This window comes from Mirounga leonina, unplaced genomic scaffold (assembly GCF_011800145.1).
Source record: "Mirounga leonina isolate KUSES-001 unplaced genomic scaffold, KU_Mleo_1.0 Mir_176, whole genome shotgun sequence".
Lineage (NCBI taxonomy): Eukaryota > Metazoa > Chordata > Mammalia > Carnivora > Phocidae > Mirounga > Mirounga leonina.
The window spans coordinates 39,464,565-39,485,048 of NW_023270454.1; the positions used below are offsets into that span (position 1 = coordinate 39,464,565).

General features: G+C 39.7%; 1 protein-coding gene across 5 annotated transcripts in view; it reads right to left on the reverse strand.

Moving 5' to 3' along the window:
* The window catches only part of CUNH4orf51 (chromosome unknown C4orf51 homolog), a 40,641-nt gene that overhangs the window by 5,888 nt on the left and 14,269 nt on the right, over positions 1 to 20,484 (reverse strand). For all 5 annotated transcript variants that reach the window (XR_004682445.1, XM_035022963.1, XM_035022960.1 and 2 more), the window contains 3 exons: positions 4,018 to 4,076; positions 2,047 to 2,104; positions 1,541 to 1,614 (listed from right to left, as the gene is read on the reverse strand). Coding sequence is in view for 4 of the 5 variants with exons in the window: in XM_035022963.1 (XP_034878854.1) it covers positions 1,541 to 1,614; positions 2,047 to 2,104; positions 4,018 to 4,076 (191 nt within the window). In the remaining variant the exon portion in view is untranslated. The remainder of the gene's footprint in view (positions 1 to 1,540; positions 1,615 to 2,046; positions 2,105 to 4,017; positions 4,077 to 20,484) is intronic.

Sequence of the window (20,484 nt, forward strand, 5' to 3'; positions counted from 1 at the left end):
ACAGCTCCGTGCAGCAAGAGGGATTTATTTAGCAATAGTTAATGATTCTCCCAAGCAACCCCCAGGAGGCCCAGCTAGCAGTAATATATACTTTCAGGCAATCATCTGCCCTTCCTAGAAGGATGCACCAACACTACAGTGAAGGGATGCCCCTGGCCCCCCGCACAATGTATCTCTTAGTAGACTGCCCGGCTCCAAACGCCCCCAAAGAACTGCCCCTCCACAGCCTACCACAGCCCTGCCTCCTCGTGCTTGCCATGCTCCGGAGCAAAGTTATCAATTCCTAATGCAGAGAAATCAAGAAACAATTTCTGGAAGGCCATCATTCAGTGGACTAGTTACCTGGGAACCCAGGTGGGCTGTCCAACCCTGCCCCATTAGCTAACTTTGTCAGATTAGCTAGTTGGTGCCCACAGACTAGCATTTTCCAAAGTGCCATGTGTATATAACCAGTGGGTCTTGTGATAATGTTAGGTGGTACTTGAGTAACACTTCTTTTAACGGTCAGGTTTTTGTGTTGTTTTTTTTTTTTTTTTCTAATACACATAACTAGAATACCAAATCCATGGTGTCACAAATATAATTACTTAAGGTGAGGCTGGGATTTTTTTTTTTTTTGAGTCAATTTAAAGATAAATCTTAAACAAAAGTAAGAGGAAAGCAAGAATAATTGTAACTTTTATATTAAATGAGGTGAAGTCAGTGGAGTGCTTGCAGAAACTAGTTTGTATTCCTTTTTTCAACTCATTCTTTAGGAATCTCTGCAGAACTCTTAAGACATAGAACGAATTCCATTTTAGGGGCACCTGAGTGGCTCAGCCATTAAGCGTCTGCCTTCAGCTCAGGTCATGATCCCAGAGTCCTGGGATCGAGCCCCACATGGGGTTCCCTGCTCCATGGGAAGCCTGCTTCTCCCTCTCCCACTCCCCCTGCTTGTGTTCCTGCTCTCGCTCTCTCTCTCTCTGTCAAGTAAATAAATAAAATCTTAAAAAAAAAATAGAATTCCATTTTAGCATCCTGTTAAAAAAATTACTGGATCTTGAGAAAGTCTGATCAGGCAAGACAAAGCCCCTGCTCTGGATGGCCATGTGAAGGGGAACAGAGATGGTCGATATTGGATGGCAGAACAAGCATCTGAGGAGAGTGAGCCCAGGACAGTGGGCACCCAGGGTGGGTCCCAGAAAGGAAGGACAATCTGAGAACTCATTACCTTTTTTGCAAGAGGCAGAATCCAGCAAATCACTGATATCGCTAAGGAAAATTTGGGGAGTACAAGAGAAATTTCCAATTCCCATAAGCCTCTTTGAGGCTTGTTTCCACAACAACTGGAGAGATCTATACAGGCATGTTCATGATGCTTTAAGAGAGAATGCTCACCAGAGCAGTCTACTTTTCTGTTTGTCACGTGATTGTAAATTTGGGATCACCTTCACACCAGCTCTGCACATACACACACCACCATCCTCACTACCACACTGTGCACACTTACGGACACCACCCCAGGGATTCCCTGTTGGGTGACAAGCAAAAAGATTCTTACATGCTTCAGAAAGTCTTTCTTTAGTTGATTGTAGCTCGTCAGATTCTTAGATACTGGCTTTTTAATTCTCATACCTAGTAGAAAGAGACAGGCAATGTGTAAATGCTTGTGGTAGTATCTACCATGAGATGAATAAATGAAATTCACTAATATTCCTTAATCACTTTTAATCAGTAGCTCCAAACACTCACATCCATACTAACCCCCAGCCCCACCCAACTTCTGCTACCACCACGACCTTCTCACATATATGCTCTTTTTCAGAGCTGCTGCTGGCAAATGTCTCTCTGGGATTTCTCCCTCCTTTTATTTCTGCAGCCTGTCATCCTTACTGTTTAGGAGAGGTACAACAAAGTAACCAGGTGCATGAAAGGAGGAAAAGAAGCAGAAATGCAAAAGGCCTTAAATGGCCTCAGACTCTTGAAGGGAGGAAAATACCAGATGAAGACCATAATTAAAATGAAGGCAGAACATGATATAAAGTGATAGTTTGGGACAGGACTTACATGATTTTCCGTAATTTGGAGGTGCTGGAGAAAAATCACCAAACAGAATTTGGTGTGTCTATAAAAAAGAGATAAAAATAAATACCAACCACCCTCACAACAAGAGAAATTTAATAAAATTCCTTTTCCCGTGTTGTGCTTCTTCATTCAAAGGCAGTTTTTGATACGGCTGTCAAAAGCCATTGTAATAACAGACACTAACAGTAAAATAGACAAAACTGGGGAAAATATTGATAAAATAGGATAGGCAAAAGAGTACTATCCTAATATGGAAATAGCATACACAAGTCAATGCAGTAAAGCTAAACACCCTAATAGACATATGGGCAAAGAAAATGAATATAATCAATCTTCATTATTCATGGGTTCCAGATTTTCCAGTTTTCCTACTCAATAAAATTTATTTGTAACACCAAAATCAATATATGCAGCATTTTTGAGGCATTCAAGGACATTCAGGGAGCAGAAAACAATTTGAGTCACCTGACATGCATATTCTCAGTCGAGGTCAAACAAGAGGACACTTTGCCTTCTTATTTCAGCTCTCATCTTTAAACAAGTGTCCTTTGGGGGGGGCCTATTTAGTGCCACATTTTCTGCATTTTTATGTGTTTTGTTAGTGATTTCACTGTTTAAAATGGCCCCCAGTGTAGTGCTGACATGCTGTGTGACGCCCCTAAGTGCAAGAAGACTTTGATGTGCCTTACTGGGAAAATACACTTGTTAGGTAAACTTCATTTAGGCATGAGTTAGAGTGCTGCTGGCTGTAAGTACAACGTTAATGACTCAACTATACTTATGAAATAAGGTATCTTCAAACAGAAACACACATAAACACAAATTTATAGTTGATGAAAATGTTGTGACCAGAGGCTCACAGGAACCTGGCCCTATATTTCTCCTAGGAGCAATGGTCCAATAATTCAGTGTTAGTAGGGACTTTAGAAAGCATAACTACCTCTGTGAATAACGAATAAACAGAAGATGCTCATCAAACTCACTGATAATCAATGAAATTAAAATTAAAAGGAAATTAAAATATCTTCATCTATTCAATTGGGAAATAACAAAATTACTTTTTAAAGCCAGTGTTAGAGAAAATATGGGAAAACAGGCACTGTTGAGGACTGCTGGTGCATGAGGCCAGTTTTCTAGAAGGCAATTTGGCCATATATCAAAATTTCAAATAAGCATAAATCCTGATCCAAGAAGTCGACTTCTGAGAAAGTACCCTGAGGAGATAATTGTGCAATTGCAAAAATTTATATTTAAATTTATTCATCACTGCATTGTTTATAATAGTTGCCAATTTGAAAAACATAAATGCCTGGCAATATGGGATATTTTTAAATTGTGATATATCCAGTCAATGGAATCTTACATATCCATTAAAATGATAAGTATTATTGCTAACACTGAAAGAATATGTCCATGAAAATATTCAGTGATTAAAGCAGATCAGAGGACAGTAGATCCCATCAATGCATTCTGTGTCCGTGTGTGCATCTTTATGTATGCATAACTATGGAGAGACATTTCTAAGGAGGTTCACTAAAATGTTCGTGGTGATTATCCCTGGGGGGAGGGAAAGGATTTCAGATAATTTTTACCTTTGTTTCTATTCCTCTGTATTATTTGAAAGTTTAAAATCTGAGAAAAGCTGTTTTTGTTTTTAAACTGTCAATATAATATATACAGTTACTGTCTTACATGGGAAAGAGAAGTTGGTGACTCTGAAGAAGATACAACATCATCAGTTAACAATTTATAATCTTGGTTGTTTATCTTTGTATCCCCATCACCTAAAAGAAAGCTATGCACACACTAAATAAGCACTCATAAATAAGTGTTTGATGAATAAATAATTTTAAACAATAACTCCAACCCCCTCTAGTTTGTTTTTTATGAAATACGCAGGTACAATGATTTAAGCTCTCCATGGAAATGATGGCTGAGCAATAGTGGACTTACCACACTGTGCTTGACATCAGGTGAATTTTTAAAAGAACTGCTTATTTGAGGAAATAGTCCTGCATGCATGCAAAGAAGGAAAACCAGGATTAAACCCAGTGTTAGAATAAAATCTCTTACACTCCCAATTATACCATACAAATAAATTGTACACACATGCCTTATTCCCTTTTAGAATTTGACCAACAGAAAAATAAGAGTCAGGTAAAATGAAACTGTGACTAAAAGTTAACTCATGGTAAATACTTTGGAGCTTTTGAGGATGGAGGTGACTTTTTTTACGGTACACATTTCAATTTTATTTTAAAAAGAAAACAATACTGATAACAGCTAAGGGGACATTGAAATTATATGTCTATAATTTTAAAATGTTATCAAAATAATTCAGTTTTACATGTCCTTTGGCTTTCTCAATGAGGTTTTTCTGAAGCCTAAAGTAGAGGCTGTGTTTCAGTCTTTGTTAATTTTCTTGAGTTTTAATCCAGCTAAAAATAATTACCTATGTCCCCTTTCCCATCTAAAAATAGTTAACCTTTCAAATGCTGCTTTTTTTTTTTTAAAGATTTTATTTTTTTAGAGCAGTTTTAGGTTCACAGGACCATTGAAAGATACATAGAGTTCCTATATGCTCCTGCCCCCACACAGGCATAGCCTCCCATTATCAACATTCCCCCACCAGAGTGGGACATTTGTTACAACTGAGAAACCTACACTGACACATCACAATCACCGTTCCCATTACAGTATACTCCTGGTGTTGTACAATCCATACGTTTGGACAAATGTATAATGACATGTGTCCATCATTATAATATCATACAGAGTATTTTCACTGCCCTAAAAATCCTTTGTGCTCTGCCTATTCATCCCTCTTCTTTCCCAGCCCCTGGCAACCTCTGATCTTTTTACTGCATCCGTGGTTTTGCCTTTTCCAGAATGTCAGGTAGTTGGAATCATATAGTATGTAGCTTTTTCAGATTGGCTTCTTTCACTTAGTAATATACACTTCAGATTCCTCCATGTCCTTCCATAGCTTGATAGCTCATTTTTTTTGGTGCTGAATAAATCTTGCATTGTCTGGATGTACCACAGTTCATTTATCCATTCACCTACTAAAGAATGTCTACATATATATACACATACATATGTATATATATATATATATACACATTTTTTTAAGGAGGCTCCATGCCCAGCACAGAGCCCAGTGTGGGGCTTGAACTTAACGACCCTGAGATCAAGACCTCAGCTAAAATCATGAGTTGGATGCTTAACCAACTGAGCCACCCAGGTGCCCTAATTATTTGCTATATATATCTTCCTTAGTGAGGTGTTTGTTAAAGTCTTGGGCTCATTTTTTAGTCAGTTTTTTGTTTCTTGTTGTTGAGTTTTAAGACTTCTTTGTATATTTAGAATAACGGTTCCTTATCAAAAGTGTCTTTTGCAAATATTTTCTCCCGATCTGTGGCTTCTCACTCTCTTGACATTATCTTTTGCAGAGCAGAAGTTTTTAATTTTAATAAAGTCCAGCTTATCTATTATTTCTTTCATGGATCATGCCTTTGGTGTTCTATCTAAAAGGTCATTGCCATAGAGCCAAGGTCATCTAGGTTTTTCCTATGTTATATTCTAGGAGTTTTACACTTTTGCATTTACATTTAGGTCCATGATCCATCTTGAGCTAATTTTTGTGAAGGGTGTAAGGTCTATGTTTAGATTTTTTTTTTTTGGCGTGTGGATACCAGTTGTTCCAACAAAATTTGTTGAAAAGACCCTTTTCTCCATTGTTTTGCCTTTGTTCCTCTGTCAAAGATACATTGCCTATATTTATGCGGGTCTGTTTCTGGGCTCTCTATTCTGTTCCATTGATCTAGATGTCTATTCTTTCACCAATACCACATTGTCTTAATTACTGTAGCTTTTTGTAAGTATTGAAGTTGGGTAGTGTCAGTCCTTCAACTTTGTTCTTGTTCTCCAATATTGTTTTTTTTTTTTAAATTTTATTATGTTATATTAGTCACCATACAATACATCATTGGTTTTTGATGTGGTGATCCACGATCCATTGTTTTCGTATAACACCCAGTGCTCCATGCAGTACGTGCCCTCCTTAATACCCATCACTGGGCCAACCAATCCCCCCTCCCCCCTCCCCTCTAAAACCCTGTTTGTTTCTCAGAGTCCATAGTCTCTCATGGTTCATCTCTCCCTCCAATCCCCCCCCCCATTTTTCCCTTCCTTCTCCTAATGTCCTCCTTGCTATTCCTTATGTTCCACAAATAAGTGAAACCATATGATAATTGACTTTCTCTGCTTGACTTATTTCACTTAGCATAATCTCCTCCAGTCCCATCCATGTTGATATAAAAGTTGGGTATTCATCTTTTCTGATGGCTGAGTAATATTCCATTGTATATATGGACCACATCTTCTTTATCCATTCATCTGTTGAAGGGCATCTCAGCTCTTTCCACAGTTTGGCTATTGTGGACATTTCTGCTATGAACATTGGGGTGCATATGGCCCTTCTTTTCACTACATCTCTGTCTTTGGGGTAAATACCCAGAAGTGCAATTTCTGGGTCATAGGTTAGCTCTATTTTTAAATTTTTGAGGAACCTCCACACTGTTTTCCAAAGTGGCTGTACCAACTTGCATTCCCACCAATAGTGTAAGAGGGTTCCCCTTTCTCCACAACCTCTCCAACATTTGTTGTTTCTTTCCCTGTCCATTTTTGCCATTCTAACTGGTGTAAGGTGGTATCTCAGTGTGGTTTTCATTTGGATTTCCCTGATGGCTAGTGATGATGAACATTTTTTCATGTGTCTGTTAGCCATTTGTATGTCTTCCTCAGAGAAGTGTCTTTTCATATCTTCTGCCCAATTTTGACTTGATTATTTGTTTTTTGGGTGTTGAGTTTGAGAAGTTCTTTATAGATCTTGGATACCAGCCCTTTATCTGTAGTGTCATTTGCAAATATCTTCTCCCATTCTGTGGGTTGCCTCTTTGTTTTGTTGACTACTTCCTTTGCTGTGCAGAAGCTTTTTATCTTGATGAAGTCCCCAAAGTTCATTTTTGCTTTTGTTTCACTAGCTTTTGGAGATGTATCTTGAAATAAGTTGCTGTGGGCGATGTCAAAGAGGCTACTGCCTATGTTCTCCTCTAGGATTTTTTTTTTTAAAGATTTTATTTTATTTATTTGACAGAGCGAGACACAGCAAGAGAGGGAACACAAGCAGGGGGAGCGGGAGAGGGAGAAGCAGGCTTCGCACCAAGCAGGGAAGCCAACACGGGGCTCGATCCCAGAACCCTGGGATCATGACCTGAGCTGAAGGCAGCCTCTTAACGACTGAGCCACCCAGGCGCCCCCCTCTAGGATTTTGATAGATTCCTGTCTCACATTGAGGTCTTTTATCCACTTTGAGTTTATCTTTGTGAATGGTGTTAGAGAATGGACGAGTTTCATTCTTCTGCACATGGCTGTCCAATTTTCCCAGCACCATTTATTGAAGAGACTGTCTTTTTTCCACTGCATATTTTTTCCTGCTTTGTCAAAGATTATTTGACCATAGAGTTGAGGGTCCATATCTGGGTTCTCTGTTCTGTTCCATTGATCTATATGTCTGTTTTTGTGCCAGTACCATGCTGTCTTGGTGATCACAGCTTTGTAATATAGCTTGAAATCGGGCAACGTGATGCCCCCAGCTTTGTTTTTCTTTTTCAACATTTCCTTGGCGATTCGGGGTCTTTTCTGATTCCATACAAATTTTAGGATTGTTTGTTCCAGCACTTTGAAAAATGTCATTGGAATTTTGATCGGGATGGCATTGAAGGTATAGATTGCTCTGGGTAGCATAGACATTTTAACAATGTTTATTCTTCCAATCCATGAGTATGGAATATTTTTCCTTCTTTTTGTGTCTTCTTCAATTTCTTTCATGAGTGTTCTGTAGTTCCTAGAGTATAGATCCTTTACCTCTTTGGTTAGGTTTATTCTGAGGTATCTTGGGGTTTTTGGTGCTATTGTAAATGGAATCATTTCTCAAATTTCTCTTTCTACAGTTGCGTTGTTAGTGTATAAGAAAGTAACTGATTTCTGTGCATTGATTTTGTATCCTGCCACATTACTGAATTGCTGGATGAGTTCTAGTAATTTGGGGGTGGAGTCTTTGGGTTTTCCACATAAAGTATCATGTCGTCTGCGAAAAGAGTTTGACTTCTTCTTTGCCAATTCGAATACCTTTTATTTCTTTTTGTTGTCTGATTGCTGTTGCTAGGACTTCTAGTACTATGTTGAACAACAGTGGTGAGAGTGGGCATCCTTGACGTGTTCCTGATCTTAAGGGAAAGGCTCTCAGCTTTTCCCCATTTAGGATGATATTCGCTGTGGGTTTTTCATAGATGGATTTTATGAACTTGAGGAATGTTCCTTCTATTCCTATACTCTGGAGAGTTTTAATCAGGAAAGGATGTTGTATTTTGTCAAATGCTTTTTCTGCATCAATTGAGAGGACCATATGGTTCTTCTCCCTCCTCTTATTAATGTGTTCTATCACATTGATTGATTTGCGAATGTTGAACCACCCTTGCATCCCGGGGATAAATCCCACTTGGTCGTGGTGGATGATCCTTTTAATGTATTGTTGGATCCTATTAGCTAGGATTTTGTTGAGGATTTTGGAATCCATATTCATCAGGGATATTTGTCTGAAATTCTACTTTTTGATGGGATCTTTGCCTGGTTTGGGGATTAAGGTAATGCTGGCCTCACAGAATGAGTTTGGAAGTTTTCCTTCTGTTTCTATTTTTTGAAACAGCTTCAGTAGAATAGGTATTATTTCTTCTTTGAATGTTTGGTAGAATTCCCCAGGGAATCCATCAGGCCCTGGACTCTTGTTTTTTGGGAGGTTTTTGATCACTGCTTCAATCTCGTTACTGGTCATTGGGCTATTCAGGTTGTCAATTTCTTTCTGTTTCAGTCTTTGCAGCTTATAGGTTTCCAGGAAGGCCTCCATTTCATCCAGATTGCTCAGTTTATCGGCATAGAGTTGTTGATAATAATTTATAATAATTGTTTCTATTTCCTTGGTGTTAGTCGTGATCTCTCCTTTCTCATTCATAATTTTATTAATTTGGGTCCTTTCTCTTTTCTTTTGGATAAGTCTGGCCAGTGGTTTATCGATCTTATTAATTCTTTCAAAGAACCAACTTCTAGTTTCGTTGATCTGATCTCCTGTGTTTCTGGTTTCTAATTCATTGATTTCTGCTCTAATTTTAATTATTTCTCTTCTAATGCGTGGCTTGGGCATCGTTTGTTGCTTTTTCTCTAGTTCTTTAAGGTGTAGAGTTAGTTGGTGAATTGGGGATTTTTCTATTTTTTTGAGTGAGGCTTGGATGGCTATGTATTTCCCCCTTAGGACCGCCTTTGCAGTATCGCATAGGTTTTGGACCGATGTGTTTTCATTCTCATTGATTTCCATGAATTGTTTAAGTTCTTCTTTGATTTCCTGGTTGACCCAAACATTCTTGAGCAGAGTGGTCTTTAGTTTCCAAGTGTTTGAATTTCTGCCAAATTTTTTCTTGTTCCAGTTTTAGAGCATGTGGTCTGAGAATATGCAGGGAATAATCTCAGTCTTTTGGTATCAGTTGAGACCTGATTTGTGACCCAGTATATGGTCTATTCTGGAGAAAGTTCCATGCACGCTCGAGAAGAATGAGTATTCTGTTGTTTTAGGGTGGAATGTTCTGTAAATATCTATGACATCCATCTGGTCCAATGTACCATTCAAAGCTCTTGTTTCCTTGTTGATTTTCTGCTTAGATGATCTGTCCATTGCTGAGAGTGGAGTATTGAGGTCTCCTACAATTAATGTATTGTTATCAATATGACTCTTTTTTTTTTAAGATTTTATTTATTTATTAGAGAGAGACACAGTGAGAGAGGGAACACAAGCAGGGGGAGTGGGAGAGGGAGAAGCAGGCCTCCCGCTGAGCAGGGAGCCCAATGCGGGGCTCGATCCCAGGACCCTGGGATCATGACCTGAGCCGAAGACAGACACTTAACGACTGAGCCACCCAGGCGCCCCTCAATATGACTCTTTATTTTGGTTAAAGTTGGCTTATGTAGATGGCTGCTCCCATGTTGGGGGCATAGATATTTACAATTGTTAGATCTTCTTATTGGATAGACCCTTTAAGAATGATATAGTGTCCTTCTGTGTCTCTGTATATTACAGACTTTAGTTTAAAATCTAATTTGTCTGATATAAGAATTGCTACCCCAGCTTTCTTTTGAGCTCCGCTGGCATGGAAGATGGATCTTCATCCCTTCACTTTCAGTCTGGATGTATCTTTAGGTTCAAAATGAGTCTCTTGTAGACAGCATATGGATGGGTCCTGTCTTTTTATCCAATCTGCAACCCTGTGCCGTTTTATGGGAGCATTTAGGCCATTCACGTTGAGAGTGATTATTGAAAGATATGAATTAATTGTCATCATGTTGCCTGTGAAGATGTTGTTTTTATAGATTGTCCCTGTAAATTTCTGTTGTAGATCACTCTTGGGGTCTTTCTCCTTTTATAGAACCCCCCTTAATATTTCTTGCCGGGCCGGCTTAGTGGTCACATATTCTTTCAACTTCTGCCAGTCGTGGAAGCTCTGCATCTCTCCATCCATTCTAAATGAAAGGCTTGCGGGATAAAGTATTCTTGGCTGCATGTTCTTCTCATTTAGTACCCTGAATATGTCTTGCCAGGCTTTTCTGGCTTGCCAGGTCTCTGTGGATAGGTCTGACATTATTCTGATGTTCCTCCCTCTGTACATAAGGAATCTCTTCCCCCTAACTGCCCTTAAGATCGTTTCCTTGGTTCTAAGATTTGCAAGTTTTACTATTACATGCCAGGGCGTTGGCCTGTTTTCCTTGATCTTAGGAGGGATCCTCTCTGCCTCTAGGACTCAAATGTTTGTTTCATTCCCCAGATTAGGGAAGTTCTCAGCTACGATTTGCTCAAATACATTTTCTAGTCCTCTCTCTCTCTCCACTCCCTCTGGGATTCCAATTATTCTGACATCGGAACGCTTCATGGTGTCACTTATTTCTCTGATTTTATTTTCATGGATTCGGAGTTGTTTTTCCCTGGCCTCCTCTTTTCCCTTTTTATCTCTTATATTGTCTTCCAGGTCGCGTATTCGCTTTTCTGCCTCAGTTACCCTAGCTGTTAGATTATCTAGATTGGATTGGATCTCATTGATAGCATTTTTAAGTTCTGCCAATTCACCTTTTATTTCTATCCTTAGAGACTCTATGTTGCCATTAATTGATTTCTCCATTCCAGCCATTGTCTTCACAATTGCTAGCCTGAATTCCATCTCCGACATCTTGGTTATATCTGCATCCATTTGTAAATCTGCAGCATAAGTCATAATCTCTGAGTCTTTTCTGTTTGGGGGGCTCCTCCTCCTAGTCATTCTGTTGATGGGTGTTTGAGGGAATGTATAGAGTCCAAATTATTGACCAGAACCCAAGCAAGACGCACCTGTTTTCTTGGACCTTAGTGTTGCTGGGCCTCTTGTTTTCCCAGCCTGTCTTCTGCGGGAGGGGCCTGCCGCGCTGTTACTCAGGCAACCTTGTTTGGGGGGAGTTGCCCTGCGCCCCTGTGGCAGGGGATGGGCTCAGCCGGAATCAGTCTTTGGGGCTTTTGTTCTCTGGCGCCTTTCCCTGGCGGCTTTCCGCATCTCTTTCACGAGTCAGAGCAGAAGAGACCGTTTCCAACCCTCTGCCTCAGAGCGGAGAGATCACAGTCTGTTCTTCAGTGAGCTCTCCAGGCCACACTGTGTCGTTTGTCGTTTCTGTCCGTGCTGCTATAAACTGCAGCGGCCTGGGTTGTGCGCCCCTCCGCAGTGCTCCCAGTCCTGCCTCCAGGTCGGGGCACGTCTCTGCCCTTTGTGCTTCTAAAACCGCCAGCCTCTCCCGGTTCACCCACATGACCCCGCCGCTCTGGGTTGCTGCCCCGGGGGCTGCAGTTCACAGGCACGACCCCGCTGCTCCGGGTTTCCGTCCCAGTGGCTGCCCTAAAGTCCTTTCCCCGCCGCTACCGGTCTGCGAGTCTGTGCCCTGTCCCCAGCGCGCGCTCACCGGCGGTGCAGGATCCCCATGGCCAGGCAGCCTCCCACTGCCGTTTATCTTCCGATATCTGCCCGTGGAATCACGGTTCCCTGCTTTGTACCTCAAAACCAATCGCCTGCAATATTCTGTTTGTAGAGATCCAGATCTTCTTACATCTCAGGCTGGTTTCGTGGGTGCTCAGAGTGGTCTGGTAGATACTCAGCTCAGTTCTGGGAACCAGTTGAAATAGGGTCCCCTACTCCTCCACCATTTTTCCCCCCCTCTTTGTGCTCCAATATTGTATTGGCCACTCTGGCTCTTTTGCCTCCCCATACAAATTTTAGAATCACTTTGTCGATATCTACAAAATAACTTGTGGGGATTAAGTGATTGCACTGAATTTAATTTTAAATTTCACTTGTCTATTGCTGGTATATAGGAAACTTTTCTATATTAATCTTGTATCTTGCAACCTTACTATAATCATTAATTAGTTCTAGGAGAGGTGTTTTGTTTTTTTTTAATCAATTCTTTTGGATTTTCTTCATAGACAATATGTCATATGTAAACAAAGACAGTTTCATTTCTTCCTTTCCAATCTCTAAAACTTTTTCTTTTCTTGTCTTACTGCATTAGCTAGTACTTTCAGTATGCTTTTGAAAGAAGTGGTGAGAGGAGAACCCTTTATCTGATCTTAGTGGGAAAGCTTTATGTTTCTCATTATTATTATTATTATTATTTTAAGATTTTATTTATTTATTTGAGAGAGAGAATGAGATAGAGAGAGCACATGAGGGGGGAGGGTCAGAGGGAGAAGCAGACTCCCTGCTGAGCAGGGAGCCCGATGCGGGACTCGATCCCAGGACTCCAGGACCATGACCTGAGCTGAAGGCAGTCGCTTAACCAACTGAGCCACCCAGGCGCCCTATGTTTCTCATTATTAACCATGATGTTACTTATAGGTTTTTTATAGGTTTTCTTTATAAGTTGAGGAAGTTCTCCTCTATTCTTGTTTCTGAGACTTTTTTAAATCATGAATGGGTATCGGATTTTGTTAAATGCTTTTTCTGCATCTATTGATATGATCATGAGATTTTTTTCTTTTTTTAGCCTCTTGATATGATCGATTACATCAATTGATTTCTAAATGTTGAACCAACCTTGCAAGCCTGGGATAATCCCACTTGGTCATGGTGTAGAATTATTTTTATACATTGTTGGATTTATTTGATAATATTTTGTTGAAGTTTTTGCATTATATTCATGAGATATAGATGTCTGTAGTTTTCCTTTCTTGTACTGTTTGCCTGGCTTTGGTATTACAGTAATGCTGCCTTCATAGAATGAGTTAGGAAGTATTTCCTCACCTTCTGTCCTCTGAAAGAGATTGTGGAGAATTGGTATAATTTCTCCCTTCAATGTTTGGTAAAATTCACCAGCAAACCCATCTGGGCTTGGTGCTATCTGTTTGGGAAGGTTATTAATTATTGATTTAATTTCTTTAATAGATATAAGCCTATTCAGGCTATTCTTTCTTGTGTGAGTTTTGGCAGCTTGTGTCTTCAAGGAAGATATCATTTTGATTATCCAATTTGGGGGCATAAAGTTATACATAATATTTCTTTATTATTCTTTTGCTGTCCATGGGGTCTGTAGTGATGTCCTCTCTTTCATTTCTGATATAAATAATTAATATCTTTTTTTTCTTAGAAATTCTTCATCTTTTCAAAGACTCAGCTTCTGATTTCCTTAATTTTCTCTATTGACTTCCTATTTTCAAGTTGATTTCTGCTCTAATTCTTATGATTTCTTCTGCTTACTTTGGATTTAATTTGCTCTTCTTTTTCTAGTTTTCTAATGTAGAAATTAGATTGATTTTAGATCTTTCTTCTTTTCTAATATATACAATCAATGCTGTAAATTTCCCTCTAAGCACTGCTTTTATTACATTCCACAAATTGGTAAGTTGTATTTTCATTTTCATTTAGTTCAAAATATTTCTTTAGCTTCTCCAGATTTCTTCTTTGACTCACGTTATTTAGAAGTGCGTTGTTTACTTATTTGGGGATTTTCCACTAATCTTTCTGTTACTGATTTCTAATTTCATTCCATTGTGGTATGAGAGCAAATATTCTCTGATTGCTATTCTCTTAAATTTTAGGTGTGTTTTGTGTCCCAGAATGTAGTCTAACTACCTGTATTTACTTCTCCATTTTTCCAATGTTGGGAGCAGCAGTTTGCCCTGGGACCTCACCTCTCTTATGAATCCAAGAAGAGTTGTTGATTTTTAATTCTGTTCAGCTTTTTACCTGTTGTTAGAATGGAGGGGCATCTTCTAAGCTCCTTATAAGCAGAACCAGAAACCAGAAGTTGAGATAAACATTTTTATTCCTGGAACATTCTATAATACACAGCTTGTACTTTTAGAATCAGGGGGAACCATGGCTATGCTGAAATTCTAAGGTTATAAATTGTTCTCAAGGTCTGAAGAAGCTCTGGTATATTTTTTAACAATTTTATTGAAGAAAATTTTATTGAGATATAACTTACATATCATAAAATTGACCCACTTTAAGTATATAGTTAATGATTTCAAGTATATTTATTGAGTTATACAACCATCATCATAATACCATAATCTAGTAGTAGAGCATTTTCATTATCCCAATAAGATTTCTAATGCCCATTTATGGCTAATCTCCTTTTCTTCCCTCAGGCCCAGAAAATCACTAACCTACTTTTTCTATAGATTTGCCTTTATTGGACATTGCACATAAATGGAATCATATACTAGATGGTTTTTTATGTCTGCCTTCTCTTACTTAGCGTAATGTTTTTAGGTTCATCCACATTGCAGCTGTTGGGTATTTTGTACCTTCTTATTGATGAGCAGTATTCCATTGTATGAATATACCAAATTTTGTTGTCCATTCACCAGTTGATAGACATAAGGGTTATTTCCCATTTGGGCTATTATGGATAATGCTGCAGTGAACATTCATGTGCAAGTCTTTGTGTCGACATATGTTTTCATTTCTCTTGGGTATATACCAATATGTGGAATTGTTAAATCCTTTGATAAATTTATATTTCACTTTAAAAAAATTGTCAAAGTGTTTTCCAAAGTAGCTGTACTATTTTACCTTCCCATTAGCAATGAATGAAGGTTCTAGTTTCTCTACATCCTCTCCAACATTTGTTATTGTCAGTCTTTATGGATATAGCCATTCTCATGGGTGTGAAGTGGTATCTCACTGGTTTTAATTTACATTTCCCTAATGACTAATCATGTTGAGTTCTCTGGTATATTTTGATTAAAAAAATAAGAGAAAAAATTTTAATTTGATTAAAAATAAAGATCAGGGCGTCTGGGTGGCACAGTTGGTTAAGCATCTGACTCTTGGTTTTGGTTCAGGTCATGATCTCAGGGTCATGCCCCACATCAGGCTCCATGCTCAGCACAGAGTCTGCTTGAGATTCTCTCTCCCTCTCCCTCTGCTCCTCCCACTTGCATTCTCTCTCTCTCTAAAAAATAAATAAATAAACCTCTTTAAATAAATAAATAAATACTATTGATTTAAAGGAAGAAATGGGGCCTTGCTTCGTATAATATGATGGGGTCTGTTCATTAGGAATGCGTCAAGGGAGAAGAACAGTTTTTGCCAAATGCTCATTGTTATTTGTGCAATTTTATGCTGATGAACTTTTAAAAACAAGATTTCTTAAGCTAAAGTCAAATACAGAGTCCAACAATTACTTAGTTAAATTCAAGAAAAGCTCACTTTTTCACAGCTAAAGTAAAAGCAGGTGGATAAGAAGTTTATCCTGCACAAATAGTTCTGATTACTCCATTGGCTGTGAATCCTTAGCCTTTCAAAACTCTAAAAGATTTTTATAAATCCCACAGGCCTGCCAGAGGCTTTAACTAGTTTTATGTCACCCTTCCTTTCAAGAATTATATGAGATAATCAGTAATTAGTAAATGATATGATTCTATAATATTAAAGTTTTACGGAAAGTATTTTTGAGGCATTTGGTGGATTATGGGAAAAAATAGTCATTAGAATTTGTGCTAGGCCGTGTGTGAGGGATTTACACATATATGTCCATCTTTTACCCAAACTTGGTCATTCTTCTGAGCTAGAAATGTCTATTATTTTCTTTAGTCTGTCTATGGAGAGGAGCACCAGCAAGCCCACATATGTTGGCGTATGGTTAGCTAGTGATTTTTTTCTTTGTGTTCACAGTTGACAAAATGGAGCCCACAGTGCAACTTGACAGTGGTAGTTTTAACCAGCCTTTTAATTAAGGACATTTAATATCACCCTGAGTGTGTATCCACCTCCCTGCTTCCCTTTCCCAGTCCTAGGACTGTAACCAAATTGAGCAATTTTGTTGATGAAACTAACAATGTTAGTAATATCCAACAAATTCCACCTTTACATATTAGGTCCTTAAATACTGTGTCGATACTAATGGAATGCTCCAGGTATTTGGTTTCTAACAGCATGTTGTCAAGAAAGCAAGTGTAGGATTGTGAGCATCACTGTTTTCAGGATCAGAGATGCTCAAGTTTGGAAGTATTCTTTTAGGTCTTCTAATCATTTAGTCCACCTACTGTGTGTCTGTCATAATATAACTCTCAGCCGTATTTCTGATTGAGTTTCCTTTTCCTAGACTGAGATAAGATGATCTCCTACCTACCCATCTCTGAATTTCTTGAAACTCTGAGTTTCTTGAAATGAAGACTCCTGAACGCAAAACAATGTTGGAAGGTGAAGACAAACTTTTTAACTTTTTCTGAGAACTATGGTCTTAAATTGTATGTACACAAAAGAGGAGTATTTAGATCAAAGATGAACAACACTTAACCTAGAGTCCATGGACACCATAGAGGGATCCAAGATATATGCACTGTTGGCTGGCAGAACTGTCTTTATGGATGTTTTTCTGAAGATAGGGCCCAGAGCTTTCATGAGATTTTTCAAAGTGCCTCAAAAATATGAAGTGTCTTGAAGAGAGAGTTGCTAACCATTGGAATAGATGACAGAGCAGGTCTTTTCCTGACAGATTTTTAAGAATAAGGCATGTCATGGTTTGTTTGTTTATTAGGTAAAAATTATTCTATCAATATTAAGTTTCTTGACTGTGATAATAGTATGATGGTTATGTAAGAGAACATTCTTACTCTTAGGTAAGTGCTGAAGTATTTAAGGATATACTGTTATGATATCTGTAATGTACTCCCAAAAGTTCAGCAAAGAAGTGTATATAAGTATCAGTATAAAGAGACAGAGATAAAGCTACATGTTAACAAATGTGGCAAAACCTTAACAACTGATGCATCTGGGAAAGAGTAAGTGAATATTGATTGTGCTATCCCTTCAACTTCTTTAGAGATAAAAAAAAAAATGAAGTTGTAAATAAAAGGATAAGGCATTCTTTATCTACCTTACTTTCACAATTATAGGTAAAGAAAGAGTGCTATGATCGTATTTTATAGATGGCTAAAACCAGGCAGAAAAAGATTTGGAAAACCAGCGAGTATCATCCCAAAGTACATTTGAGCCATAACCACACGCAGACAACATGGTTCGTTCACACTAAAATCACTGTGGTGCCTGCTGTAGTGCTGACTTTTACGTTCACAGGCAAAATCTATTGCAGACACCTCCTAGCTGATGTTATGCTTGAACAGTAAAGTGCACAGGGAACAGATGGCATCTTGTGACCTTCTTAATAACAGCCTTGGCTGCCAATGTTCCTTTGTGTCCAGTCTCTGCAGGGAATTTGGAAACTGTTGCCTTACACTTGAATATGTTCTGGCAAACTCGTTTAACCATTTATTAGACTGGTTCCTAATTTAACACAGTCAGAGAGAGCACAACAAGATTCCCAACTCCTGAAAGGGACATTGGTATTTCCAGGGCCCATTCCTGGGATTCTTTGGGGGTGAGCTGGCCATCACTCAGCATAGCTGTCATGTTTAATGTGGTGAGGCCGTCAATCCCAGGCAAACTGCTTCTCAGGCTATCTGGATTTATTGGTGGCCCATGTGAGATTTTTTTTTTCTTTCTATAGTTTAAAAGAAATGCACTTCCCCCATCAAGGCATGCAAATGAGCCGGGAAACAGACTAACTCCCAGTATCACAAGGTCCTTCTGCTGTGACAGCTCACACCAGGAGGGAACGTGGGAACCCTGGGGTGAGTGAGGCTTGTTCTAAGTCACCCTGCTCCCTCCATTGCACACCCTGGGCAGCCAGTGGCTATCGAGCTCCAGGCTCCGCAGTGAGAGGAGGAGGGAGGAGGATGAGGGCACGAGGTGATTAGGTGAGGGAGCGGTCTGCCAGCCTGGCCCTCCTTGAGTCCTCGACTATCCCACACGGGCAGCTTTCCTCTGGCAACAGTGGAAGGCAAACAAGGAGGGCCCTAAGAAAAGACAATGAAGACATTCGCACCAAAGCCCAAGGAGTCTCCTTCCCCCAACAGAATGAATCTGGAAGGGCTGTATCAGGAGAAAAATGGTACAATCAGTCCCTGTCAGGCAACAGGTGTGGGGGGTGGGTGGGGAAAGGGCAGAAAGGCCACTGCCGGTGCATATGGTAGGTCTGAAAAGCATGGGATCTCAGGGTAGAAGCAGCTCAGCTGACAGGCACGGGACTGTGTAGAAGAGAGACAAGAACCAGGTTTCTGTCTGTTTGCGGGGGCCGGGGAGGCTTCATTCCAGGGTTTCTCCGGGTGGCTGAGCGGGAGGTGAGACTCCTTCCTGTTGGCCCCACTTATGTACTTCCAAGGATGCCTTGGAGCAGGGAGGTTCTCCCTGAGGCCTCTACCTGGGAGAAGCTGGCCTGGCTGTGAAGGAGCCTTGACTGGGGAGCTGTGAGTCTCTCCTGGGAAAGCAGGGGGCAGCTTGCCTGATTTGGCTGCTGTTTACCCTTCTCTCATTCCATCCCAGGGCCAGCCTACCGCCCCTTTCTCAGGTAGACTAGAAAACCGGTGAAAAAAGCCTCTTCTGTTGGGACATGCCCTAACCCATCTGCTTCCACCTTCATTCTGGGGCCCCAGCCTCCAGGACCAATAAGCTTTGGAAATGACCCCAAAACCGGAAGAGGGACATATATCCTTGGGACATTATGGAAACAAGATTAGCAAAGACTGGAAGCCACAAGACACCAACATTACCAAGAAATGGAAGGTAATTCCCCTGCTTTAGGCCCTACAGGTACCACTTACTCTTCTCTCTCCTCTCTCTGTCTCATCCCTGGTCACGCTTGCCATATCTTGTTTATACTACTGCATGTGTATTGTCAAATTTGGGGTTTGCCTCGCTGTATCTCCTTCAGCCCACTGCAGATCTGGGGTGGGGGATGGAGGAGTGTATATAACTAAAATCATGTATACAAGCAACAGTGCCAGATGCTATTTATTTACTTCATGTTTAAAGTCTTACCACTTTAGGTGCTACAACACAGGATTCTAAAGACTGCCATTGGAAACAAGTTTTTGAAATGTTGCTTCTGTAAAAACTACATTCTAATTTTTAAAAGCACTCTGTAAACTCCCTTTTGGAAGACAAATGGCAAATAAGAAGCTCCCTGTATAAGAGATATGTTGCGGGGGAGGGAAGTCTACAATGGAAGGCCATAAAAACTACTGTCCAACACACATTGGGCATCTGGTTTATGTTGAGCCCTGTCCCAGGTGCTGGAGATACAGAAGCAAACAGGACAGACAAGTCTCTGCTCTCATGAAGCTTATATTCTAGAAAAGGAAAGAGAAAATAAACAAGTGAACTAATACAATAGTACATAAAAAGCAAGCAAGGTGCCAAGATAAAAATTAAGAGGGAAAGAGTGTGAAGAACTTACTTTAAATATGGTGGGCTGGGAAGGCCCCTCTGAAGACATGATGTTTAAATTCACACCTGAAGAACACAGCTCAGCAGAGCTGGGATAATTGCATTCCAACAAAGAGAACATATGTGCAAAGGCCCTGAGGTGGGAAATGGCTTAGCATTTTCAAGTTACTAAAAGAAGGCAATGTAACTGGAATAGCACGTGAGCGAAAGGGAGGAGCCATGCAATGAAACCAGAAAGATAGGCAGGGTCCCATTCGTGCAAGACTTTATACAGATTTTGGTAAGGAATTAGAATTTTATCACAAGTGTGATAGGAAACAGAGAAGTGATATCATCCTGTTTATGCTTTAAGCTCTCCATGTGTGAAGACATGACTTATAGGGTAGTCTGGTGAGTTCTTACTGCTTTTAGAAGTCTTCCAAGGTTTGGAGAAGGCTTCACAGAATAAAAGTGAGAGTAAAAGAATAGGTAAAACAAGAAGGATGTTAAACATGGACACAAATAC